This window comes from Oryzias melastigma, linkage group LG20 (genome assembly GCF_002922805.2).
Source record: "Oryzias melastigma strain HK-1 linkage group LG20, ASM292280v2, whole genome shotgun sequence".
Taxonomy (NCBI): domain Eukaryota; kingdom Metazoa; phylum Chordata; class Actinopteri; order Beloniformes; family Adrianichthyidae; genus Oryzias; species Oryzias melastigma.
Window position 1 is genome coordinate 11,046,072 of NC_050531.1, and position 27,794 is coordinate 11,073,865.

General features: G+C 37.3%; 3 protein-coding genes across 7 annotated transcripts in view; 1 reads left to right on the plus strand and 2 right to left on the minus strand.

Annotated features, from left to right (window-relative positions):
• The window catches only part of dok6 (docking protein 6), a 51,152-nt gene extending 34,215 nt beyond the window's left edge, over window positions 1-16,937 (plus strand). For both annotated transcript variants that reach the window (XM_024280646.2, XM_024280645.2), the window contains 6 exons: window positions 4,463-4,582; window positions 7,950-8,139; window positions 8,453-8,591; window positions 9,228-9,333; window positions 15,602-15,634; window positions 16,595-16,937. In XM_024280646.2, the coding sequence (XP_024136414.1) occupies window positions 4,463-4,582; window positions 7,950-8,139; window positions 8,453-8,591; window positions 9,228-9,333; window positions 15,602-15,634; window positions 16,595-16,746 (740 nt within the window). In that variant the 3' untranslated portion in view covers window positions 16,747-16,937. The remainder of the gene's footprint in view (window positions 1-4,462; window positions 4,583-7,949; window positions 8,140-8,452; window positions 8,592-9,227; window positions 9,334-15,601; window positions 15,635-16,594) is intronic.
• Window positions 16,938-19,868: 2,931 nt separating this feature from the next.
• On the minus strand, window positions 19,869-25,844 carry cd226 (CD226 molecule). Of its 3 annotated transcripts, XM_024279723.2 has the most exons (7): window positions 25,499-25,844; window positions 24,455-24,778; window positions 24,000-24,374; window positions 23,740-23,842; window positions 21,221-21,275; window positions 20,779-20,929; window positions 19,869-20,147 (listed from the first exon to the last, which is right to left on the minus strand). In XM_024279723.2, the coding sequence occupies exons 1-6, from the start codon at window positions 25,560-25,562 to the stop codon at window positions 20,795-20,797; spliced, it is 1,056 nt and encodes a 351-aa protein (XP_024135491.1). In that variant the 5' UTR covers window positions 25,563-25,844; the 3' UTR covers window positions 19,869-20,147; window positions 20,779-20,794. The 3 variants fall into 3 exon arrangements, with proteins under 3 accessions (XP_024135491.1, XP_024135492.1, XP_024135490.1); XM_024279724.2 differs by lacking the exon at window positions 20,779-20,929; XM_024279722.2 differs by having other exon boundaries at window positions 19,869-20,929.
• An 80-nt stretch (window positions 25,845-25,924) lies between these two features.
• The window catches only part of rttn (rotatin), a 35,496-nt gene continuing 33,626 nt past the window's right edge, over window positions 25,925-27,794 (minus strand). For both annotated transcript variants that reach the window (XM_024279720.2, XM_024279718.2), the window contains exons 47-49: window positions 26,532-26,635; window positions 26,316-26,385; window positions 25,925-26,060 (exon numbers count right to left, since the gene is read on the minus strand). In XM_024279720.2, the coding sequence (XP_024135488.1) occupies window positions 25,981-26,060; window positions 26,316-26,385; window positions 26,532-26,635 (254 nt within the window). In that variant the 3' untranslated portion in view covers window positions 25,925-25,980. The remainder of the gene's footprint in view (window positions 26,061-26,315; window positions 26,386-26,531; window positions 26,636-27,794) is intronic.

The following is a 27,794-nucleotide window of genomic DNA, read 5'->3' on the forward strand; positions in this document are numbered from 1 at the left end:
TTTTTTTAAATTAACATTTTTCTAAACTTTTTTCCTCTTTTATCTCAAACTTCAAACCTTTCATACAAAAATAAGCCCAGTAATATATAATGAAAACCACTGAAGTAGACTAACTGGCAAGCTGCACGTAAAGAGACACTGCACAGAGGAAACTGACTGACAGCCAATCAGGATGCTGGACACTGCGCAGTAGAAGAACAGAAGAAAAAGACCCGGAAAAACATCTGCAAACAGCGAGACCGCAAGGAACATTGTTGCTGACTCTGAAAAGGTCTCCTGTGCACAAATGACTAGTTTTCTGGTGCTTACCAGTTTATTTTTCGTGCTCACGAGCTCATCAGTTTCTATCTGGTGCATACAAAATACTATCTGGTGCGCTTAAGAAACCAGCATTTTTTTTGCACTATATTTTGTCTTCTAAAATAATATTAAATGTATAAAAGAAGTGAATGTAACATAGATTATGTATTTTGTCTCATTTTTTGTTACACTAAGGCTACATTTAGCCCTCCAAACGTAGAGTTTTGGAAAATAGTGCCTTCAAATTCAGACGTCACTCCCACTCGATGATGTCACCGGACAGCTACATTAGCAGGGTGCTGCCAGTGCTCGGAAATACATAACAACATTGGTTTTATAGCTTTAAAAAGGTCAAGCTAAAACAAAAAGCCATTACTTACATTTAAATATAAACTTCTGTGCTTCAGAGCACACTCACGTGAAGAAATGCGTTTTCTCCTCTTTCTCCATTTCTCTGCGATTATGGCTACCCCATAAAAACTATTTTGTGCACCCCTACCCCTTCAAATGCCCCTACAATTGGAGAGGTAGGGAGAAGCCGGAGGAGTTGGGGAGGAATTTGGATTCGGCCTCAGTTACCTTCAGATAAGTATCCCTGTAATCTATTGTTCTCCATAGTTACACTTGTAATGGAGTCAAAAAGATTGATTACTTTGGTGTTTCCCTGGGAAACCTTACAAACACACTTACTATTAATCCGCCTGCTGTTACAGTGACTGATGTTCTAAGCTAATGGTTTGTTTTTATCTGGATAGTAAGTAACGACCAAGAAATACCATTCATTTGGGTCCTGACATGGCTCCATATGCTGAGGAAAAAACTGTATTTACTGGAAACACTTGACTCTATTTTGAGTTTGGATAAAGTAGGTCACGTCACTCAAAAATGAAATCGTTTTTTCTCTCCTGTTCAATGATCTTTTCTTAGAATTTGAGTGGGACATTTTTATTTTTTTTGTCTATTTTTAAAAAGTTCAACCCCACACACGAGAGACAAAGATGTCATTTCACAGCTCGTTTAAAATTTATTCAATTTAAGTTTAATTGAAAAAAATAAAAAAAGGCAACGGCTATTGTGTGGTGCCAGCTGGCCCGGATTGCTCAAGAGCCCACGTTGATAAGAATTTTGCTTGGCATCCCGCCTCTTCACTGTGGTGCAATGTCAATGGAAGTGTGGATTTAAAGCTGAACTTGGCAACTGTAAAGCAATCTGCAAGCTTATTGGGAGACCTTTTTTTTCTTTTTTTTTTAAAGCGCACTCACAGATTCCTGAACTGTCCTGTTTTCCAAGACGGGAAAGTGTTCATGACATCTTATTTTGGAAGTACAAACCTAATGAAACGTCAGCCTGTGTGTGCTGTCAGTGAAACACTCGAAGGGAAAAGAAGAGTATATTTTTGACAGCCCTGAGAGCAACTGTCATATGTGCACATAAAGAAAAATGAGATGGTGACCTGAAGATTAGGAGTGCTGTGAAGAATGTCATCCCCCTTAAATTCTGCAGAGGGCTTGGACGTGACAAATGCATAGACAAGTGGGAATACGTATTATATTTGTCTGCATAATGACTTCCTCTACTGAAACCAGAGACTGACTGCTGATTTGATTGTCACATACATTATGCTCTCACTCAAGCTTTATTCTGCTTCTTTTTTATTTTTTTGACTTGTTAATACGAATGCAAGTCCATGCTCTTCCTTCATACACCTACACATCCACGGAAACGCACACACACAAGCGCAGAGAGACTTCGACCTGGTATATCTCTTCATGCATGGCACGTAGAGTAGCTAGGTTGCCTCTGTGCTGATGAAGTGTTTGTTTAGCCGATTTTTCACTCAGTGGCCTTAAAAAGCGTGGGAGTTTAGAAGCACTTAAAGGCCATAGCGAGAAGAATTTAGGGAGGCATGAGGGAGAAAAGAGCTGCTGTGTTTCTGCTTTCCTGCATGCGTCTTTGAAACCTTGCAGCAGACGTTTTCTTAACCTTTCTGTTCCATCTCTGTTTATCAGTTACGACCAATACCCACATTTACAGAAAACACCGATCCCGCAAGTAACATGATGGTTTTTGAGTTTACAGACAAGGAAACAGCGTTTTCCCACCTGCACATGTGTTCCTTTTACACATGAGTGACCGTACTTACATGTCCCAGAATCCCCTAGGGCTCAGCAAAAAAAATAAACAACTCAAATGTTAGTCTCATTTCACGCTTCAGTGCTTCCTAGCAAAAGCCCACGTAGTAACATTTGAAATCTTCAGCATTATAAACACATTATGACTCATGAAACTAGAAGAACATCAGTATTTAGAAATACCAAAATGTCACGCACACTTCCATGTTTAATTTGCAAAAATAATTGCTTTTCACTTAACCCTAATTAGAAATTTTCCTTAAATCATTCACACAGAAAAGGAGCAGAAGGTTTTCTATGAAAGCCAACATGTCAATTCAAACTGTCCATTTCTCAAAATCCAGAAATGAGAAAAATGTGAGATTAAACCTACAAGCTCTACATTTAGATTTATTGTTATAAATAAATAATCTGGTGTTGCGCAACTTTTGATGGTGTCTCATCAGACTTTAAAATACCTGAATGAATTCACGCTGCTATGCAGAGGTGTATGTGCTTTAATTTAAAAAGACATCATGAGATTTTTGCTGTTGCTGTAAACAAAAAGAATGTTTTCTTTTTATATGATGTATTTAGAGTCAAGTTTGAAGCTATTCTTAGGCCTCTAGTGGTGTATTCAGACTGAGAGTTTGTTTTTCCAATAATCCGGAACAATTTTTCCATCTGAATGCACCAAAGCGGACCCTGGTTCAGGACCAGGAACCGCTCTCTGACCCATCTTTTGAGGTGTTTTGAGAGCTCCAGTTCGCTCTGAGTTTCATCAGCCAGAATAGGCTCCGTACTCGGAATTGAACAACTGGACCAAGACAGCCACCGTAGCCGGGCATTACAAGATGTAAAGAGAGTTGCAGAATAATAACGAGACACGTAGCTTCTCACACTGTTTTATCCAAAAATCTATTATTATCACCGTGAATTTATAGCCGACGCCTTCTCAGTAACGCCCTTGCAGCATGCCACCTCTGTGCCATAGTAAAAAATAATAAAAAAAAGTTGTACCTAATGTTAAGGGAGACGTTCAAAATAAAAAAACGTTTGAATATGTGAACTATCCCAACAAGTATCACAAAGGACTCCATTATTACTTCTCTTGTTGGCCTTGTAATTCCTGTCCAATGACTGACGGGATCTTTAGTTATGTGGTTTCGCTGACCAACTTTGGTTCAGAACAGAAATAGTCTGGTTGACGGCAGTCTGAATATGGACCAAACGCAAGGTTCAGAACTCAATCCAGAACAAATTAAGCGGGCTCGGTCCAGACCAACTAAATTTTCCAGTTGGAATAGACCCTAAGTTATCGACTAGTTTAAATGGATTAGTTAATTCTGTGTGGAATACCTTTTTTATGTTAATGAGCCAACATAAAAATTTTGATTTTTTTTTTTGAAGGTGTTACTTTTTTTTTACATGAGTCAGCTAAAACTTCTTGGTTTGATTCCATAATTGTTTTTTTTCTCACAACTTAAATAAGCAAGACCTTTGTTTTTTTTTAGATTAGTGTTATTTACCTTTAGATTTTTTTTTTTTTACATTTTTGCTCTGAATTTAATGAAAGATTTCTGGACTGGGTTTGACTCAAATACCAGTTGAAACCTAAATGAACTGGTTAAAACATAATTTGCTGCTTTCTTTAAAAAAAACAATCTAAATGTTTCATTTTCTGAACTTTAAAAATGTGTTTTATTTAATAAGGCAGATTACCAGTCAGACAATATAACTTAAGCATTCCCAGCTTTTATTTTGAAACCGCCTCACTGTTTTTGCAGTCATGGCAGCAGCTGAGGGAGGAGAAATGCAGGCTGGGCTTTGTCTTAGTGCTGCTGAACACATTGTTTTTCTTTAATCTCAACCAAGTCAATAACACTGACCATCCTGTTGGTCTTTGAGGCTTTTCTCTTCACATAGAACATTTTATCTCACATGCATATTCACTCACCCACACCACTGGTGTATTTTCTATTTTTAATTATGCAGAAGAAGTGTGTGGTTGTTTGATAGCACTGACACTGTGTTGCTGTGTGGGTCTGCAGAGCTGGATGCAGAGGAGTGGTGTAAGCTGCTGTGCATGGAGTGCCTGGGCTGCAGACTCAACGACATCAGCCTGGGGGAGCCGGACCTGTTAGCAGCGGGGGTGCAGCGGGAGCAGAACGGTGAGTGCCCAATTAGTCCCTGCTAGCACAGACAACCATTCGGGGTCAATGTCTCTCAGTCAGCCTGCCACCAAGCAGTTAGCTGTTCCAATCAGGGTCTGTATGTGTTAAAGCAACTGAGACATGAGAGGGTCATGGGAGGGGAACAACCACTGTCCAATTAGGCCTTGCTAATAGGGGCCATTTTTGTCGATATTTGATTTGGAGTCCCCTGTTAGAGTTTATAGTTACATTAGTACTCCTTGGTTCAACTTCAGAGGCTTGTTCAGATGTGTGTGTTCAAGCACGGGTCACAGGCTGTGGCCGGGGCTCTGTTCCAGGCCTAATGAGAAGTGCTGTGCATCACTTGCTTCCCTCGTAATGAAGCTTGTCATAGAGATGGATGAGATTATGGCTCCTAAAGCCATGTGAAATAAATGTGCCTCGCCACATATTCCTCTCACAGGAAATGGGAACTGAAAGGAGATGAGACAACAGGACTTTCCCTGCAATCGTTTGTAAACTCGTGATGGAAATCAAAGAAGCAACAAGAAAAAAAAAGAAAGAAAGAGCAGCTAAAACTTCCAAAAAAAGGCAAAAATCTGATTTAATTTCAACCATTGACTGTAAATGAGAACTGGACTGAGTGATCACTATCTCTAGATTTCTATTGAGAGATAAAAGATATTACTCAGTCATTCAGAAGAACCAGTCTTGCTCTACTTCCTGTTTTTAACATGTTCTTGCTAAAAAAATGTCATGATATTTAGGGATGGGCCGATACGATAACCGATATTTCCCCTGCAACTTTGGCCGATAGCCGATATTTGCCAATACTAATATTTAATTGTCTACAATAACACAAAGTTTAGATTTGATAATGATACTTCTCTGTAGCCCAAATTATTTAAGTTATAAACTGGCCAATCACATGCCTTGATAAAACTATGAGGCCTGCATTGGTTGCATTGGTCCAAAATCTTATCATTTAACCCAACTGTAGTTCAAGTCAAGCAGCTTTTTAGTCAATGTTTCCTATTTTAATTTAAACTACACATTAAAGGGAGTCAGTATTAAACACAGTTCTAATTAGTCATGTCAAATAATGTTCTAATTGGAGGGACAAATCTTACTTGTTTGCACATGGACCCAGATTTATTTAAACAAGTTTCATTCCAAGAATTGAATGTTTGGTGCTTCCAGCATTAGACAGTAAACTCACATCTGACCTCACCATCTCTGCTTAAATCAATGACATAGATTAACACGGCAGATAGTCATGAATAATTTATGATTGGATTAATATGCGTTTCTGCTTATTTTGTCTTATTTGCATAAATCTGCACTCCAAAACAACAAATTGTGTGTTTCTTTTTAGAAACTGAACAGAATATTCAAAAACAATCTTTTTCACACATTCTTGTTTTCTCTGCTTTTTGTTTTACCTTTTTTTAAGCTTCCCAGGCTTTTTTTAGCACATTGTTCCCAGATTTTTTTTTTATTACACCATCTTTTCACAGTCTTTCAAAGGGGCTTTTGTCTAATTTACTCAACTACTTAAAGTGCAAAAATAACTAATGAAAATCAATAAATACATTTTCTACTAAAACAATCTTTGTATTTTTTTAGCACTTAATATAACAATTTATAATTCTGATAATAAAGTTTTACATTTGATCTGCTGAAAGACTTACTCCAATAAAAAAATGTGTTTTTAACATGTATTTTTGCCATTCTTCCAATGATGGAGGATACATATTTTTGAAAAGTATTTAAATTAAGTGTATTTATTAAAATGCTTTTGAATCAGAAAAAATGCAGTTTGTAAAAGATTGTAATTGTGATGCAAAATCCGTTTTCTAATAGCCTTCTACTGCTCTGCAGAAACTATGCCCTTGAAAACAACAGTTTTCTACATTTTGGGTAAAAACGGCAAAATCATAATTAAAAGACAACTGGGAACGCTTTTAAAATAGATCTAAAGATGATCAAAGTGGGTCTTTAAGTACCTAGTAACCTGAAAAAATATTTTCAAAATAAAATCTGGTTAAAAAATTCTACAATTGATGGACTCATGTTGAATCTTAAGTCAAATTGATTCAGTAGTTTGGAGATGATGACCAGCTTTATACTGATCCCACTCTGCTCTCATGCTGTCCCTCAACCAATCCTTATTTGCAAATAGGAAATCTCTGTGAATCAAAGTCTCCTCAGCCTCCCATTCTGCAGGCTCTTAATGTTCGATGGAGACTTCTCCGCTTCTCCATTTCTCCTACTTATCTGTTCATCGATGAAGCCTCTCACCACTATTGAAGAGTATTTGTTATTGATTCCCAATTCCTCCGTTCTTCAGGATTTGCCTTAAGCTTTGGAGGTGGCCAGCGGTGGCAGGTTTACTGGACCAATATATGTATCAATGTCTCTAACGTCTGAAGTTTGGTCCCTTCTTCTGTGCTCACTTTGTCTCTGTTGGAGGCAATCTGACATAGTTTGTCACATATGGACTCCATTCCATACTCATTTCTGTGTTGATGTAGTTTCTCTTTGATCTGATATCGGAACCTTCTACATCCATGACCACGCCGATGATTTTCAAAATAATACTTTGGCGGCATGAAATCTTGAAGATTCTGCCGAGTTGTATTTGTTCACCCTTTCGGTGCCTGCTGCTGTCTAACTCTTCATTCATGACACCCTTTTTCTCTGTGCTTCTTTGGTGTTCCTGTTCAGGCAGATAGCCAGAGCCCAGGCTTTGTTTGGCCTCAGAGAGTTCCTCGCATTTCCTAAAAAACATCTTTCTTCTCTGTGGTTTTCCTTTGATCTTGGCAGCACCACAGGCAGCTTTCTTATCCCATGGCGCACACCGATTCTTGTTACTCATGGTGTCCATGACCTTATTCATCTCTATCATAGTTGAATCCTTTAAACACCAAGATACTATCATTGGCTTTAGCGATGAACGTATTAATCAGTACTGGACTCACTACCTAATTACTGCATTAATTGGAGTCAGAATTTAATTAGATTTAGACTTTAATACAACCCAAAAAAAATTTTAAAAAATCAATTTTGTTGAATTATTAAACTAGTTATTTAAACTAAACAAATACAATAAATGCTTACATTAAATACTAACTAATGGCAGTTTTTGCCCTAAAAAATATTAGAACTTAGCTTAATGTAGATATAATAAATTCATATTGGATTTTTTCAGTAAAATTTAATTAAATTGGATTAATTAATTTATTTTAATCCAGTACAATTTATCCTAGTTTACTGAACTTGATCTGGGTTATTAAGATTCTGCTACAGCTTTAAAACTAATAAATGTCTATCTACTTGTGTTTGGATGTCAGCTTTGGTCTAACCTTCCTGTGACCTCTTTCAGAACGCTTCAACGTTTACCTCATGCCCACTCCTAACCTGGACATCTACGGAGAGTGCACCATGCAGATCACCCATGAAAACATCTACCTGTGGGACATTCACAACGCTCGCCTCAAACTGGTCATGTGGCCTCTCAGCTCCCTGCGGAGATACGGTCGCGATTCCACCTGGTTCACGTTTGAGTCCGGCAGGTGCGTGCTTGTGGAAACTGTGCCTTTTTGTTTTAAAAAAGAAAACTTTATTTTGAAAATCTATTTACAAATCAACACACAATCCTCCAAATTGTAAGAGGATGCTGCTGGGCCCTTCAGGCACAGATGTGTCAGCTGCATCGGTAAAACAGCCTCTTGGTTGGTCTACTGTGTCCACTTAGTGTATTTTTTGACTTCACTTGGCTGCTTCCACCAGTCGGCCTCCCCATAACCGAACATTCAACCGTGCATATTTGTACATCAGCAGTCTGAGAGTGGGTGTGATCAAAGCGTGTGTGTGTTCCTGGTGCAGGATGTGTGACACAGGAGAGGGTTTGTTCACGTTCCAAACGCGGGAGGGGGAGATGATCTACCAGCGGGTCCACTCAGCCACGCTGGCCATCGCCCAGCAGCACGAGAGGATGATGGAGGAGATGGAAAAGAGCTCTCAGGTACATCTGACTGTATCACAGCCTTCACGCAACATCTCTTTTTGTGCTTGTAATCAGCAGAAGAGTTTAAATAATTTCAGTTTGTTTTTCTGGACTTCTCATGATGTCTCCTCCTCCGTGTTTACATAAATCCTTCAGGATGTTGACAGAACTCTTTTCTGTAATTCTTAATTCAAAATACATCAACAGAGCAAATATTTCTCTTAGAATGTATTCCTGTCCTCCTTCAGTCTCTGCAGTGGACCAAGCATCCTCAGACACCCCCATGTTCTTGGCCTCCACTACTTCCTTCCTTCTCTCCCTCCTCCCTCTCCAATCTCATCTGTATTCTTTATTTATGTAGGCCGGCCTCGTGTTTGATGAGGCCTGACCATATGGCCGTGCTCCTGAACCCCACTACTTCGGGAACTTTTCCAAAAATACCTTTGGCTACATATATATATGATATTTTTTTACAATAAAAAGAAGAAGAACATGTCATCCTCTCACCATATAGCAAGTTTGTCTGAATGTTCTTCCCAATCAGTGCTATTTATGGTTCTTGTATATTAATAAATGCATTTTCTAATGAGTCACCCACAGTGACAGACTATTTAAAAAAAAAAAACACCACATTTTCTATCTTTTCTGTTTCAGAGCCACTCCAGAGAGACGTTAACCAAGTCCATCTCCCTGCCGCGCAGTGCCTACTGGCAGCACATCACGCGTCAAACCAGTGTGGGGGATCTGTACAGTTACCAAGGTACAACAGAGAACCTACTAATTACCAGACTCACTGCAGTGTTATTTATTTGTACCTGCTTTTAAAGGAAAGACAAGTGGAGAACAGGATGTCAGAGAGAGGACAATATGTGCAGTGCTAATGAGGATTTTTGCAAAACTTGACATTTTACAAAAAAATTCACCAACAGTAACACCGGCCTTCAGAGGGAAAGCAACAATCCCTCTGTACCTACAACCATGAGGAAACACAAACACGCTGGTCAAGGACAAAAATCAAAGCCTCAAACTGGTTTATGTCGACAAACAGATGAAGGCTTTCAAATGAGGGATACTGTTATAACGAATGTGCTTTATGACAATTACTTTTAGTCTTTTAAACAGTCTAGAGTGATAATATAAGGATAAAACACACTATTTTGGGAAAAAAAACAACCAAAAACATAGTTTATTATGCTTTATTTTTTTAATCTTATTTTTTCAAAAAAATCTTCATAAAGTGTTAGAAATGAAAACAAAACTGTTGGAAAAAGCAAATATATACGTACTTTTATACCATGATAAGATTAAATTATAATGCAATGATTTTGATTACCTATCTAGTTAAGTTTGTTTATTGCATGCAGGTTATTTTATGTTGTCTTTCATAGGCTAGTAGTCTGAGGAAATGAAATCCTGCAAAGATTTATGAGCTGAAGTCAAAATTACTTTTTGCTATTAGCACTTTTCTGGAAGCCTAAATCAGGGCTGCTTAAACTCGGTCCTTGAGATCTATCACCGCTGCCTGTTTTACAGCTGTCTCTACACCGCTCTCTGCTGATTAGCTGACTCTCCTCATTCTGATTGGCTGAACTCACCTGATCCAGGTAATCAGCAGGGAGAGCAGGAGGACAGACAGGGTGGTAGATGTTGAGGATTAGGGTTGAGCAGCTCAGCGCTGATGTCTAATATTGATAGGATTTTTATTTTTAATTTTGTATTCATCTTACAAGTTTTCCACTCAGCCTTTTATCCTATTTTGTAGACCCCAGTGCTAATGAGGCTAACAGCTTAATTATAGAAAGATAGTTTGCAGTGAGGATCAGAGCTGTCAGTCAGGACGATTTTATCCACTTGAATCTGGAAAGTTTGTGGAGTTCACAGTAAGACTTCAAATAACATCAGCTCACAATGACAACAAAGTCAGGACTGAACGAAGAGCTTAACATCTAAAGAATACAAATAAATAAATCACAAACACATCTAAGGTAATCTCGAAATCTATTTTTTCTGAAAATCTAAAAATATCTCTTTGATTTGTCATGATGAGAAATAAACTGAAATAAAAAAACTGAAAACTATAACCTAAAATATCAGCTTAGCAAACATATTGGTGGGAGTTTCATGATTTAGGGTGTGTTTTCCAAAGGTCTAAAAGTAAAAACGACTTAAAGTTCCATATTTTAGAGGTTTGCTATGGAAGAACTTTGGATTTAATGTCCAGTAGATGCAGCTCAGATATCATCAAAATTGGAGTAAGCAATATAGAAACAGTAGAACGACCTTAAAGTCCCACTTCAATGATCATTTGAACTATTTAAGGGTGATTATATACTGTTTTCTGCAATATTGTTTCTGCAGAGTGCCAGTTTATTAGAAATTTGCCTACCCAGTGTATTTTCTGTCACAAATGAGCTTTTTTTCAAAGTGAATTTTATTTTTTTTTTGGTCCTGTTTCACATAAATTAATACTCCAAAATGCAATTTTAAGCTTAACTTTCTTTTTTTATGTCCTCCATCATCAGAAAATGATGTTAAAGACACAGTTTTCATCTGAGTGGGTCTTTAAAAGCATACACGGAGATCATTTTCATGGATGAGTTTGCCTTGATGAGTAGAAACAGAAACACAGGCACTCAAGGGCAAAGACATACTGTGCGCTTCATCCCCACCATGTGCATGTCCGAGAAAACAAACATGTCTGCGGTAATGTCTAGATGAGGACTTAAAGCAAAAAAAGGTGATTAGTGAGCTGATGCGATTATCCTCTGTCCATGGTTTTAGTTGATTAGAGGACTTATCTGGGGATAATAAGTCTTTTGGCTTTCACCGATAAAGCAAAACAGAAAGCTAGGCAAAGATGAAAGTCGATCCAGCGTTAGAATTTCTTTTGAAAAGCAAGGCCTGTTTTTTTTTTTTTCCTCTCACTATCATTTAATTGTTGCCTGATAAGCTTAAAAGTTAAATTCAGGCCTTGGATTGGAGACATTAACACGTTTTTTTACCTCCTATCCACTAAATGGAAGCGTTCCACCTTGGGGGTCATTCTATATAAACAAGCTGAGCGTCTGCAAACTTTTCTTCTACAAACTCTGGTGAGCAGAGCGGCTTTTCTGTCATCCATCACCTTGGCGTCTCCACTGGTCCTCCCACACTTTCCCCATGCATCTGCCCTGCTCAGAACAAACCTCCACCTCCTGCTCGTACACGCTCAGCACTGCCATTATTCCTCCTCCTTTCTATGAATAAATTGAATGCATCAGTGTGTTTCAGGTCTCATCAGACGGCGAGGACAACAAGGTGGTTCTTGGGAGTGATGGGACGTTAGGTCTTTGTGACATGGGATGTTTGGACTTTTAAAGGCATGTCTTGCATACTCTTTTTAAAGGAGACTTCTCTATTTTTGGGTGAGACAGACGTGACCTGTTTTGTCCAGATGACCCCACTAAAGCCCACTTCTTTAAATAATTGGCAGAAAATTCTTTTTTTTTCATAATATTTAAATTTCAATCATAATACGTTGTGTGGCTTGGAAAAAAAAATATTATTTAGGGGAAAAAACCTTATTTAGCCATTGTCTCAAATTTGTTCCAAACATTTTTAACATGGTGAAACTGTCATACATAATTAATTATCAACAAATTTATATTTTTTTCAATACAGCAAGCAGTCATTTAAGAAAATAAAATAACAATAGCTGAGCTAATCTCAACCTAAAGAGTTGAAAATTAGCAAAACATTTTCCCTCCAAAACTGTTTTTGAGATGTCACGGGGGCAGCCATTTTGAAATGAGCAGGAAAAGCCCTTCTACTGCCTCTAGTGGAATGATAGTGTACAGCACAGCAGAAAACATGGACGAAGTCACATACAATGGAGTTTTAATGAAAGTTTGATTATGCTAATGAGATAGGGGTCTCAGAATTACATGTATCAAATATGATACAAATGGTTATACAGGGTTAATGTAAACATGCCTAGAAAAGCAGAAGGATGGATGGATGGATGGATGGATGGTGGTCACTTGAACGCACATTACCAAGGGCAGTGTTTTCTCACTGATGTTGGGTCTCCATGTTTTAGACACAAGCCAGACCCCCCAAGGCTTTTAGTTTGCTATTTATCTGAGATTCTCGTGTTATCATCACATCTTCCAAATGTGCTAATTAGCTTTGCATAACGAGTGTCTCACAACAGCTGCAGCTCAACAGCTGATGACCATCTTCCGTTTAAGTTGCTGTGCACCATCACTAGGATTAAAAAGTATGTTTTATTTGTCCTTATTCTGCTGAAATAAGTAAGACTTTCTCTCAAAATGATGTATGGAATGTTGCAAAACCTGTTCAGGATTCATGTTTCCTTTGTAGATTGTAGGATTCCTGCATCATGTGCTCTGAAGTTCATAGCTTAAAATATAAAAAAATATATAATCTTGCCCTGAATAAGATGCTACTTTATTTTAATGTCATTTTCTGACATGTGTGACTTGGTAAAAGGTCATACTAGGAATAAGATTTGAGCTATGCTGACTTTATTTTGAGTGTGCCAACCTCTAAAGAGCTTGTTTGTAAGAAAATGTGTACTCTGGGTTAGATTTGGGAGCACTCAAACCAGTTTTCTGTCAGTTTAATGACTCCTTTTCTTTCTAGCAAAATATGGTCTCCGTTAGTCATCGATCCAGCTGGATTATAATTGTTCCTCAACAGAAAAAAGCAGAATATATGATTAGAAAGACAAAAATGAGAAAATTCATTTTGCCTCAATTAATGTATGTGTTCTTAAGTGTTGCAACACTAAATATTTTGTGTATACAGTGTACTAAATAACCCACTCAGATGAAAAATTGATGATAGAGGACACATATCAAAACATTTAAGCTTAAAATGGCATTTCTGAGTATTTCTTTATCCAAATTGTTGTGAATCAGGAGCAGATGAAGCAAATTGTGTTTGAAAAAGACTTACTCTGATGCATCCACATGTAGGCGACTAGATCCATGTAATACTACTACCGCTTTGCAGAAGCTATATCCTCCATATTTTTTATTTTTGCATACAAACAACACCATAACTAAAAGATCACTGGGAACACTTATAAAAGAGATCAAAAGATGATCTGCGTGGGACTTTCTTTTTACTAACTTCATATTTTTCCTGTTAAGACAATTCAAAACTGATTCCAAATCCTTTTTTTCCATAAATCTAGCTCCTGAAATGTAAAAACTCACTGAGATGTCTTGTTTAAGAAAGCAGTTTAAGCTTCAGCTGTGGATGCAGAGATTTGTCATCGCTGATGATAGTTTTTAAAGCATCTCTGAGCCCACATCAAGAACAGTTTGTTTTAAAAGTAGTTCTGCCTCCAGGCTCCAACATCCCAACCATTCAGTATTCATTTGAGCTTTTTCCAACTTACAAGATGTAGAATTAAAAAAGAAAAAGCACAAATTAAATAAGCTTTGTAAATCTGTAAATTTTGTAGTTTTGCAGCTATTTATATATGAAATAAATCATATTATTTTTTTTCCCCTAAACCTTCTGCTTCACTGGGAAAAGCTCATTTTTTCTGTAACACACTTTTAGACGGGGAGCTGCAGGTTCCCTTTATCTGTAATTATGACACTATTAGTTCCTGGAATAATACTTTGGATGTACATACAGGTAAAACCAGGTTTCTATACCATGATGGCTGAGTGAGTTTGCTCCCTGGCTGTATTGCTGTGAATGTTATGAATATCCAATCAGCACAGTAAATTTGCTGAGTCATGCTCGGGTTGCTTTCAAGTACCCTGCGGATCCAGGGGAATAATTAGGGAACGCACTTCCCTTTCCCTGTTAAGGTTTATTCACCTATTTGTTTTTTTTTTTTACTTGACTGGGTTAAAGGAGGGTCTGGCGCTGAGGTAGAGGAGCTCAATTATTTTCCTATATTTCACATCTGTTTCCTATACGATGTTTCTGTGATTGCTGCGTTTAAAAGCGATCAGTGAACGTGTTCCGTCTTAAGGGAAAAACGTCGAAGGAAAAAAGTGACGCTGGAAATAAAAGTTTTATTCTGAAAAGGCGGCGCATACATAGGGATGATAGTCCTACTTTCCGCTTGTGTAACACTTCTTCTTATTACTATTCATTCTTTTGCATTTCTCCAAAACGGCTGAACTCTCTGAGTTTGCTGATGCATAAAAAAATCAGTTCACTAAAGTTTTTCTGGTGGGAAAAAAAGGTGCCGTTCCTGTCAGGGAGGATTCACAACTTTTATGCAAAAAAAAAGATTCTTGTTTTTGATTCATGCATATTTTTCTGTTCATTAGAAAGTCAAAAAAGATGTGAGAATTCAATGACATTTACAGGCTAATTGAATGAAAAATAAAAGTTTCTTTTTTTTATTGGACCATCTGAGCTTTTTTTGAGATATGAATTAATGGAGCGGATGTGCAGTTTGTGGCGCATGCAGCCACAGCTGTTACCTGACTGCCATCTGGGTTGTTACACTCTGAGGTAGTAAAGTGCAGACAGGTGTGTGTCAACATGCATGCGTGAATAGCCTCCTGGTGTATTGAGGGGGTCTGTACTTTTTTTTTTTTTTTATATCTTTATGTGTGTGTGCCCTCCTTGCCCGTCCTGTCTGCTCCGGCCCAGCAGCTGCCACCCCAGGCCAGATAGGATGACACGACCTTCAGTGGTAATGAAAAGGCACTGACAAATCACTGTCTGCTTCTCATAGGGGAGAGCTGAGGAGGAGGAGGGAAGAAGCTGGCGCCATCATTTCCTCTCTGTCCTTTTCTCTGATTTGATTTCTTTTAATACGAGTGTGTTGTCAAAGATTTGGGGAATGATGGGATCTGCTTCACCTCCTCGATCTCCTCAGAGCTTTCTGTTTTCTCTAAATTGGCCTTGGTTGAGGAGAGGGATTGTCTTGGCAAAGATGTGAAAAAGGATATGCCTGGTTGCCCACCAGTTGTTTCAGCAATCCATGAAGTCCGCCTCCCATCCTTAATGCTTTACTTTACACTATCTTTATTTCTTTTGTATTTCAGGGAATGCTGCTGAGGACAGACTAGCAGACAAAGGTGTGTATGCATGACTCACTTGTTATGGCAGATACTCTTTCGGTTTCATCCTCTCACCCACACAGCCCCCTTTGTGTCTCCTCCCCCAAACTCTTCCCTTAACTCACACGGGAAAATGCTTTTTCTGTGTTTTTCATTCTCACCGTCTTTACTTGTGCATCCGCTGTGTTCACACTCCTCCTCTGTTTTTTTATTTTTTTATTTTTAACCAGCCTCCTCTCCCTGCAGCTCTGACACACACAGTCACTTGATTGCCATGTTTTGTATTGGTCAGTTCTTTGATTTGTGTGTCACGATGATCTTACACTAAGAAGCAACAATTTTTATTGCACTTAAAAAAAAAAAAGGTCAATTTGTTCAATCTAATTAAAGTCTGCAGACGAATTGATTTAACCCACATCAATATGAAGTAGCTTCCCCTCAGGAGCTTTCTTAGATATCTTATAGGTTACAGTTGATTACAGACTTCTGTTAAGTTTTGCACTTTTTGAAATATTGATCATTGGCCACTTCCTTCGTGTTCGGCGCCTGATCAGCAGCCAGCCAGCCGTTTTATCCTCAGGCCACCTCTGTTTGCACATCTCCAAACAGCATTCCAATATATTATTAATGGGCTCACAGTTGCACTTGAACAGCCCTCTGCTCACGAGTATCCATTACTTCCTCTCAGTGCGTTTAACCAATATGAACTCCTGAGCAAATTGGTCCAATTAATTTAAATTAAGGTGGAGAGAGGGAGATGCCAGACAAGATGAAGCAGGGAAATTGAATTGTTTATCTGTTGCTTTTATATTATATTGCTTTCAGTGGGATGATGGAGCTTTAAGTTTAACGAGGGATGACAGTTTTAGTGTTTTTGCTTTTGAGATTAGCATAAGCCGCAGGGGAAAAAAGCTCTGCTTTGTTTATGAAACTGATTAACTTATTTGTCCTCTTTTTTTTTTCTTATGCTGTTCTCAGAAGTTGGGCTTTCGTTGACTTTTATCCCACGGGCGCAGACTTTCTCAAGCTTTCTATCTGAAGATCCGGAGGAGTCGGAGTGTCACCAGGAAGAAGCACCGTCGCCCTCTGGTGGCTGTGAGTCCAGCTGCAGCGTCAGGCCTCTTCAATGACAGTGAACTGCTGAAACAGTTTTGGACACTGAACCTACCGAAGATGTACAAATCTGTAAATGTAATATATTATTTCCCAATTTTTTTTAATTATTATTATTTGATTGCATCAAAGTTTGCACCAAAAAAAAATCCCTTTCACTGTTTTTTTTAATGCATGTCAAACTTCCTGCTTTTCTTTAGTTTTTTAGTCATAGCAAACGTTAAAGACCCACTCTGATCATCTTTTGAGCTTTTAATTATGATGATGCATTTTTTTTGCCAAAATAAAAAAAAGATCAATTTATAGGACATAGTTTCTGCAGAGCGGCAATAGTTAGAAATTTGTCTCTGTTACAGAACAGTTGAATAAATACTCAGAAATTACATTTTAATCTTAATTTTCTTAATAAACGTCCTCCATCATCAGAAAAAAAGCCACAAAACGTGTTTAAAACACCAGAACCACCATTTCCATCGGAGCGGGTCTTTAAAAGTCCACCTTAAAACCAGAAGTTGATGGAATCACTTGAATGTGCCGCCTCAGCAGCCAGTTAAAGAGAACCTTCCAATAGTTTTGACACATAATCCTCCCACTCCTGGTGCACTCTCCCGAATGTGAAATCGATCAATGCCTCACACCAAAACAGCCTGACGTGGATGGCAGTGATGAATCAGCCCCAGCTCTAATCTGTTACAAGCAGCAAAAGGCAAAAGTCATTGAGAAATGTGCTTCAAGGATACAGGGGCGGGCCATCGTGTCAGGAGTGATGAAAGTGCAGTCCCCTCAAAGCCTCCACTTTAAACTGCCAGCGCAACCGTTCGCTGCAGCAATTTGATTTTAATAGCTGCTGAGGTCTTGAGGAGCTTCATAGATAGCAAGAAGCTGATAAATTACATGGGAGCGACTCCTCTAATGGGATTAAAGGGGCAAGGCAGAGGTAAAATGATGCTTTATCAGGCTAAGGTTATGGGCTTTCTTTTTTAGCATATTTGTTTGGTGGAGATTGGCCACAAGGTTGTGTTTTATTTTACAGATCTCCAAGTTCACATGTCTGTTTCATTCCAAATGTCAAAGAAAACCTTAAAAAAGATAAAGAAAAAATAACTTCTGATGCACTAGATTTAGACTACCTTTAGAAGAGTTGTTGAGGGAGGAATAAATTATTTTTTTGAGAATTCATTTATATTTAAATGTAAAAAGATGAAAAAAAACAGATTACAAATCGTAAAGTGGATGTAAAAGTGCCTTAAATCAGAATTCTTCATCGTCTTCTCACTTAAAAAACATGTAAATGTTTGTTAACCCTACATTTATTTTTCTGAGATTACAATGATTTAAAAATGTCAATAGATATTTGCTAACTGGATAAGAAGTGTTCACTGTCCTTAAATGTTCTTATTTTAGTGCAGCATGATAAAAGTAAACACTAAAGCGGTCAATGTCTTTATGCTGTTTGGACATTTGTTGGTTTGTGCACTGTTTTGTTTTTTTGACAAACAAAATGATGAAGTTTTTGCTCAAAAATGAAACTTTACAACTTGTAACAGGAAGCAGCAGCAATCCCTACTTTGTGTGCAGGTAATCCAATAAAAACTATAGGCTTTTATTTTGAAGGAACTTGACTTCATGAAGCTAAGCTGCTTCTTTTCAAATATTCAAATTACAAGAAATTAGAAACTATTTAAAAAAATCTACTAAATATTTCACCTATTGGGGTAAGAAAAGTACATTTTCACACTTGGAAAAAAAAAGTTTATCGATTCGATTCCTTTTTTCATTTTTTCTTTGCTAAAAGTGCTAGTTTGTCTACACCCTAAATCTTTAACCCAATTTTTCCCCACAATTTACCAGTTTTTAAGTATTCCTTTTTTTGTTAAACACAAAATCCTTACAAACCTGTGAAATCCATAAACTAAGTACATGTAGTATAATTTTTTTTAAATCCAAAAGTGTGAACAAAGAGTCAATAGAAGCACATTTTGTCTTAAAGTCACACTTTGGTTGTCACTTATATTTATTAGTATAAATGATGGTTTCTAGTTTGTCACAGGGACATTTTGAATTTGCACATTTGCCTGCATTGATAGTTGATTAGATGTGTGTAAATCAATCCCACTGCACTGAAGGTTATTTCACGAGACGGCAGCAGAAATCTGAGTCCTCTTTTATTATTTGGTGATTTTTGTTGTGGTCTGTCGCCGCTCACCTGCTTGTGAAAGTGTCACGAAGATTTTAGTTCCTGTTGGTTTATGATTGTGTCCACATTTTTTCTTTTTTTTGTCTGTGTTTGTTTTCTATGTCAATAGCACTTTGAATAAATGGTTGTAGGAGTACAGTTTCCACAAATTGTACATACGTGATGTTTTTGATGATAAAGAATAAGGTAATAAATTGAATGTACTGTCACTGTTCCTGTTCTGGCTAACTTTTAGAAGCCATAGAATATTTTTTTCACACACAGCTCAGTGGACTTGTGGTGGAGCGTCCACCCTGAGACTGGACGGTTGTAAGTTCAAATCCCAGATGAGCCTGACAACTAATGTGACTTTAACTACTCTATAAAAGCACCCTCTTTTAGTGTTTTAGTTGTATTTATTCTAAAACACACACAAATTTGATCCTTTTAGAAGAATTACTATTAAAAATTAAGCTTAACGACAAGAATCTTAATGAAAAGCAGGAAAAAAGTATTTTTTAACATGTTAAAGCACATAATAGACTTCTAGGAACAATCTCATTTAAAAATATAATTTGATTCTTGTTTAGAAGTTCATAAGAACCTGATAGACTCAATAAACTGATATTTTTTTCTAAATTTCTGCTTGTGGTGACAGGAAAGTGAGAACAAAGTCAATACAAGTAAAAATCTGTAGTTTGGAAAGTTTTAATCCCACAAATGTTTTCATTCTCGCCACAATTTATTTTTTTTTTAATCCAAAAAAGATCATAAAAATTGTAATATTGAAACAAACACGTCTGGAGGAGAGCTATAGTTTGAAATAGAATTTAATTTCATTTGATTTTAAATAAAATAGAAGACAAAAATACATTTTTAATAACAGTAAAAATAAAGACATTTTTCAAAGTAATTTAGTTTAACATCTGAAGAATTTTAGCTATTTTTAACACATACAGATGATTTTTTTTTTGCAGGAAATTCACCCAACACTGTTTTTTTTTTTTTTGCCACAAGGAGTCATCAACAGCCAGACACATCAGTTTCACTTTTTGTGATCACAAGTACAGAATCACAATCATCATCATTCCAGTCAAACGTGAGGCTTCTGCAGTTTCCTCGTAACCAGGAAGAAGAAAAAAAAACTTGTGGTTCCACATTAATGTCCCATTACGCTCCACATTTCTACCGTGTCCTCAGATTACCGCATTTCCATTACTGTCTGTGCCACTGCCTCCACTTCTACGGAGATAAATGAATGTGATTACACAAACCTTACACACTTATGTACAAAAGGACTAGAAAACATCTGACAAATCATCACAAAAAAGTGACTTTTCACATCAATCCACACAGCATAAGGAGCTGCAGCCCAGGATTTTGCTAATTAGAGTTTAGATTTCACACCGAGAGCAGGCTGCAAATAGAAAGCAGTCATCCTAGACAAGGAAACCCATTGGGTCGGGGAAGCAGAAGTCTGAATGTGATGCATTCCTGAGCGACTGCTTCTTCTTTTTTCTTTTCCAGTTAGATGATTAGACACTATTGTCAAGGTTTGAATGGAAACCAGGAAGGATGCGAGTGAAAGGGGGACAATTACACAGGCTTTTGTCAATGGGTTTACTCGGGGTTAGAGGAGTGAAAAGAATGATAACACGGCCTTTTGTCTCCTCCTCTGCACGGCGCTCACTGTCAAGTACTGTTGTGCCAAAAAACAACAAATGTTTCCTCAACAGTAATCACACACCGCATTTAATTAGTCAGAGCGTCCCCGACAGCCCTGTCAGCTTTCAGAGCTTGTTAACTCCTTCCTGCGTCTGATCAGAGGAGTCCTAACCGATGTGGCCGAACAGCTGGGGAAGGCAGGAAGTACCTTCTCACACGCTTGGCTACAGCGGTCTGTTCTGACGCCTAGTTTGGAGCGAGCGCACGGCCTGCAGGTTGGCATAGACCGGATTGTTTCTCAACTGGCCGGCCTTCTTTGTGGTCCGCGGGAACACAGCTACGTTCTCATAGACGTTGGGCTGCGAGGACATATTCAGTGTTAATGAAGGGACTGAGAAAACACACACATGGTTAATATGAAAAGCAGATGTTTGATCAGCGTTTCAACAAGCACATCCAAACTGCACAGCTGGTCGTTTGTGATCGTGGATTATGGTGGATTAGATTAGCGGATGATTGGGTGCAGAAGATTAACTGTGAAGGGTGAAAGCTTTGTGGTTGAGTGTGTATCTGATGAGAAGGTAAGGGAGAGCCTTGAAAGTGTCAAGTGTAAAGACGAGGGAGGACAAAATGAATAAACCGACGCTCACCTGTTTCTGAGACGGGTGCAGCTTGACTCGATACTCCACCCGCCTGCTTTGCTTTCTGCGGTGACAATTAAACAAACAGAAGTGGAGATGATGCAGCTGACGATGCAGCATCATTCGGACAAGTGGAGGCTATTTTGGTTTGTGTGTGGTGTAACTCTGAGCATCTACCTGCTGATTCCAGCATGTGTGCGTGACATTTCTGTCCTTTTTAAGCTAGTGTGCATTATAATCTGTCCTACATCACATCTTATGAGGTTTTATTTTACCTTTTGACCTTTAGATACACTGTTAGTGATAACTTAATCAAAGATACTACTATTGTTGCAGCATAACTTTTTAATTGAATGCTAAGATTAGGGAGATTTGCTGTCCATCACTTAAAAATATTCTACCTCCCCATTAAAAAATAAATAAATAAATAAATATTGTTTTTACTTTATACAAATTTGTCAATCATCTTCAACTGAGACAAAACAGTTACTGCAATGAAAAAATAAGTAATAAATAAGGGTCACTCATTAGTGAAAGAAATATATGGACTTAGAGTACCTATGCTAACTGCAGAGGCGCAGTTTTAACTTCAACCTGTAGGGGCAGTAAGTAAAAAAAGAGATTCATTTTGCATAAAACAGAGACCAAAATAAGCAGGAAATTACATAACCCTGGACATGACTTAAAAACTCGTTCCCTCAAATTCATAATTTGTGGCCACGTATTCGTAATTTGTGTGCTCAAATTAGCAATTTGCCATTTCATGACCATAAATTATCAATTTGTAAAAAAAAAAAAAGAAGAAATTTGAATTTGTTATAAACAATATGTGCACACAATTAGAAATAGGAATTGAAAATACTAAAATACCAATTTGTGCCCACAAAAAGCTAATTTGTAAATAACAAAATGCTAATTTGTTCACACAAAATGAAGAATTTTGCAAACAAAATGGTAACTTGTGTTTACAAAATACAAATTTGTGTCCACAAAAGCTAATTTATGCACACTAAATTCTAATTTGTTCACACAAAGTTCTAATTTATTCATATGAAATGCTAATTTGTTCAAATGAAATGCTAATCTATTCAAACAAAATGCAAACGTGTTCACACAAAATGCTAAACTTCGCAAAAAAAATGGTAATTTGTGCTCACAAAATCCAAATTTGCGCCCACAAAAGCGAATTCATGCACACAATCGCTAATTTGTTCACGCAAAAAGCTAATATGGTCACAAGAAAAGCTGAATTTTGCAAACAAAATGCTAATTTGTGCTAAAAAAATACAAATTTGTGTCCACAAAAGCCAATTTTATGCACACAAAATGCTAATTTGTGGAAACAAAATAGTTATTAGTGCCTACAAAATGCTAATGAGATGCTACTTTGTGCACAAAATGATCATTTGTACCAGCAACATGCCAATTTGTCCTCACAAAAGCTAATTTGTGCAAACAAAATACTTGCCAGTCCTTGCAAAATGCTAATAAAAATCTTACTTTGTATGCACAAAATGCAAATTTGAGCCCACAAATAGCTAACTTGTGAACACAAATAGATAATTGGTGTCCACAAAAAGCTACTGGTAATCTTTGCACACAAAATGCCAATTTGTTCTCACAAAAAGCTGATTTGTGCCCACGAAAGTTAATTGGGCCAACAAAATATTAACTTGTCTGCACAAAATATACATTTTTCACCACAAATTATTAATTTGAAGGATTTTTTCTTCATGTCATTTCCGAGGTCTGTTGGAAATTGCAGCTCAGTTTAGGATCCGAAAAATTTTGCAGTGAAGAATATATTATTATCACTTGCTGTAATTTTAAATTAATTTAAAATATGTCAAATTAATGGCCTAGCATGTCACAGCCCCTGTAAAGAAATGTATTGGATGCAATTCCATATCAGTTTTATTTTTATATTCAGGTGCTGATTTTAATATGCACTTGCAATGTAATGTTATGTTTTTTTTTCCTTAGTTGAAGCTGTGAGTCATGTGACCCACAGATAAATTCTGACACGTGTCACGTTCGTTATGCCTTTATTTTCTCCAATGGCTTCAATGTGAACAAAAGTCGACACTAACAGAACACAGACGACCAAGAGAATTTTCTAGATCGCTGAATGGTCCAAGAAGAGTCTGAGAGCATAAATGTATGTGAGGAAAATTCTACATTGGCTTTGGAGTTCACAGCAAAGCAGTGACCAACACCTGGTTTATGACACCTAAAATTCAAAATTCGTTTGTTTTTACAGTTTAAATTTGTTTTTCCTTAGCATAAATCTTTCTTTTTTTGTGCACACATGTAAATGAAGATTATTTTTAGGAAAAATCCCAAGCAAATGATGAATTTACCCATTCATCTTGAGACATTTTAGGAGTTTTCCTTTAATTTTGAATACATCTCAGTCTAAACAAATGTGTTTTTATCACTTTTTTATTTTTCATTAGGCATAGAGTAACTGATGTCATTTCTCAAACTGTAAAAATATATTCTACGGATATAAAATGTGTGTTTCTTACCTGCGCCTCATTGCTAGTATGAGAATGACGATGAGGAGGAGAACTGCAGAAGCTCCAGCTCCAATGTAAACGTACATCATGTATAGTTTCAAGCTGAATCCGCCTATTAGAATGAAACCAATGAGTGAGTGAATTCAAAGAGAGGAAATATGGATAATTATGAAAAATCCAAGAAAAACTTTGACATATTTCTTGTGATTATAAGAATTTTGAGTGTCTTCAGCTGAGATAAACACATGGATAATGTGTGTTTTTACTACCTGGAGTGGAAACGTTGAGCTTCATGGTGTAGGTCCGCACGCCCACATCTGTATTAAAAGTACAGCGATAGAAACCACTGTCTTCCTGTGCGATACCAGTGAGGTGCAGGCTGACTTCCAGGCTGTCGGCGCAGTCCACTCTGCCTCTGTCGCTGTAGTCCTCACTCACCAGGCCTCCCTCCACTTGCTTGCAGACACCAATAATGTTCCAGATGTGCTCACGCAGCTTCCTCTCCAGAATCACCTGGTAGATGGTTACGTTGTGAGGCTGAATACACCTGATGGTCGCGTTGTTCTCCTCTTCTACCAGTTGTGCGACTGCCAGGGCCTCCTCTGGGAGAGCAGTATCTGTGATGTTGAAGCTTGGAGGTTCATCTGAATGGGAGGAAGAAGGATCAGTTTCAGCCCAAACATCAGCTGAGTCAGAGAGTGGTCAGACGATTTCATTTCATTACCTAAATCCTCCACCTGAATGTCTGTGGTCCACGGTCCCTGAGGGAACGTCTGGACAGAACACTGGTAGTTCCCGATGTCCTGATGGGTGACGTTCTTTATGGAAATGCTCCCGTCCAGAGGCGAGGTCCTCAGGAACTCCACTCTGTCTCTGTAGCGGTGGGAAAAGGACTTGCCAAACTCCGGATGGAACACAGCCACCGGATTGTTTTCGAACGTTTTCGTCCAAGACACCATGCTGAGGTTCCCCTTCCAGGGACACAAGCAGCTGAGAACCATCCCCTCCTCCAGCCGAACCGTCTCCACTTCTCTCTGCAGCAGAGCAACTGCACAGAAATGCAGTTCATGCAATAAAACTTTATTAGTCAGTGAAAGTGTTAAAAGCAAGATTAAAATAATTTAATTTGAATTAAAAAATGACTCCAATAATAGTAAATGATAACTTCAGGCATAATTAAAAGCTTTAAATATATATTAGCACTTTATTACTTATAGCACTTAACAATTATTTAGTGAAACCTTTATTAATGTTTTGTTATGATTAGTAAACATAAATTAACTGTTAATTAATGCATTCAAATTAATTTGTAATACATACAAGTATCTATTAATTTGTTATTTAACAGTTAAATAATGTTTAATTATGCATTATGTTAATAAGGGTACCATTATATATGTTTTTTAGAGTGAAAACTTAAAGAAGTCCTCAGTTGGCTTAATTTAATCAAAAAATAAATATAATCTCAACAATTAGCACTTCTTTTTATAATAGTGCGGCTCAAACTTGAGTAGTGACACTTATGCAAATTAAACTGTTTACACAAACACATCTTACATAAGCTGCTGAACAGGTGCCAAAGTTTATTTTTGATTATATATATTAAAAAAAAAAACTTCCCTGATATTTAACTTCTGTATATACATAGATTTCATTCCCTAAGTATGTAATCTGATGACAAATTGTTAAAAAAGATGATATCCTGTTAATAAAATATACACAAGGATGAGAACACACGAAGGAATTAAAACATATTTCATCTCCGTACCTTTGATAAAAGTGAGAAAGAGGAGTACCAGTAAGTACCAGCGGTCCTTTTGTACAGCTTCCATTTTGCCCCGCCGAGAGAGAATGAAAGCTGCATTGATGAGAGGCGTGAAGAGGCACCAGAGCTGCACTTCCTCCTCACTCTGTGGCTAAAACCACTACAGATAGTGGGCTTCTCCTCCTCCTGTTAGCCTGATTCTACAGCAGCAGCACTGGGAGCAAATGGGTGACTTAAAAGGAAAATAATAACAAAAAATGTCTCTTTATAGGTATTTTTAATAAACAGGCTTAAACTAAAGGGATGTTTTATAGTGTTTTTTCGACTATATGTCAAAATTACAGGATGTGTCAAAAAAAAAAAAAAAAAAATCACACCTTTTAAATTAACACGTTATAGAAAGATTAAAGTAAAGTAAATGCAAACAGATAAACAAAATAAGTTTATTAATTAGAAAATAGGACACACAAAAGCATTACAAATATTTAGTTTTTAAGTAAATGAGAAAGGTTTTCCAGGCACTTCAGCAGGTGGAAGCTCAACGCTTCAGGTTTGGTTTCTGCGTCTAAAAAAAAAAGACAAATTTTTTTGACGCTTAAACAAAAAATCTTGAACATATGGGAAAGTTTCAACCGTTAACACGATCAACGTAATTCCAGTAGATTGTGAAGGAGAAAAGCGGCTTTTCTCCTTCACAATCTACTGGAATTACGTTGATCGTGTTAACAGTTGAAAGTTACAGTAAATCAAAAAACCTAAACACTGGTTAAAGGGCTAAAAATTTAAATTCATTGTTTCATTGATGTGATAAAAAACAAACCTTTCTTAGAAACGGCATGCGCCTCCTTAATTTTCCACCGAACAGTCGGACACTTGAGGGAAGTCTTTGCCTTTTAAAGCAAAAGAACAAAAACTTTTTTGAGGATTGAAATCGCATTTAGGGGTCATAATCTTAACATTTATCAGACATAAGAAGCAGGTATTTATATCACTTAAAAACTAGCCAGTAGAAGTATGTTCAGGTGTGGTAGCGTACCCTCTGGTTGTTGTGCAGTAAAGCCCACAGTGCAGATGCTCCAATACAGCGAGCTTCCATATCTTTATTGTCCAGGCAGGATAACAGGACGTTCACAGCTTTTTCTGAAACAAAAACCCCAATTATATAGAGAAAGTCAAATCTAAAGCTCAATATATATTTGGAATAATAGTTTTCCAAAGCATTTTCAGTTTTAGTGAATCTAAATCACATGTGGGGTCTGGATCCAGCTTAATATAAGCGCAAGAAATAGGCGCTTATTTCTTTCTAACCAGTATATATTTGACAAAATATATTTTTATGGAGAGCAAAATATTTAAAATTATTAAAGGTTCAAGCGGATTTATCCTGGAATAATATTCCTGCCTTTTTATTTTTCATAATTATGTTAAAAAGTTACAGTTTTAAAGTTTTAAAAAGTGGCATTATGCTAGCTTTATGGACAATTTTGGCACTTACTAAGACTTTTTTTAGGCTATTTCGGAGTTTAGCTAATACGTCAGCTACATGCTAGCTGTTTTGGCTAATTTAGGCTTTTTTCAGTTTTTAGGCTATTTTGAAGTTTAGCTATTTTTTCAGCTATATGCTAGCTGTTTTGGCTAGCATAGTTTTTTTTGTAGTTTTTAGGATAATTTGGCATTTAGCTAATATTTTAGCTGTCTATCTGCTTCAGCGTTTTTAGCTATCAATTTTAGCAATCAGGACTAGCATCTTCAGCGGCTAAATTCAGCTTAGAACAATCCCACTAGTATTATCGCAGGTAATGCTATATAATTATGTCAAAAAGTTAAGTTTTAAAGTTTAAAAAATGTAGTTTTAGAGTGTTCAATAAACGTTTATCCTGTTCAGACCGTGACCTAAGGTGTGTTTTGGATTTTGGCTCCTTATGCGATTGAGTTTGACACCCCTGATCTAAACCATCTTGATTTTCTTTTGGGAGGAAAGTTCTCCCGACTACAGTCTGGCTAACACTCTCAAACCTGTGAGTCACACTGGTTTAACACCCCTTCTCACTGACATTAGAATGCACGCTCTTCATTTCCTATAAACTCCGTCGGCTGAAGTTGTACTCGAAATCAAACCATCTAAAAAGGTCTCGGCTTTTCCACAGGAAGCAGTAAATACTGACACTTAACAGTTTCCACACCACCACGGCTGCATCTCCCACCTGCATTTGTGATGTATTGGAGGGGGGGCACATACGCTGGGTTTGTTGTCTAAGCGGCTTCCTGTGTTTTCTTCACCCTCGTCTTTCATCTGTGC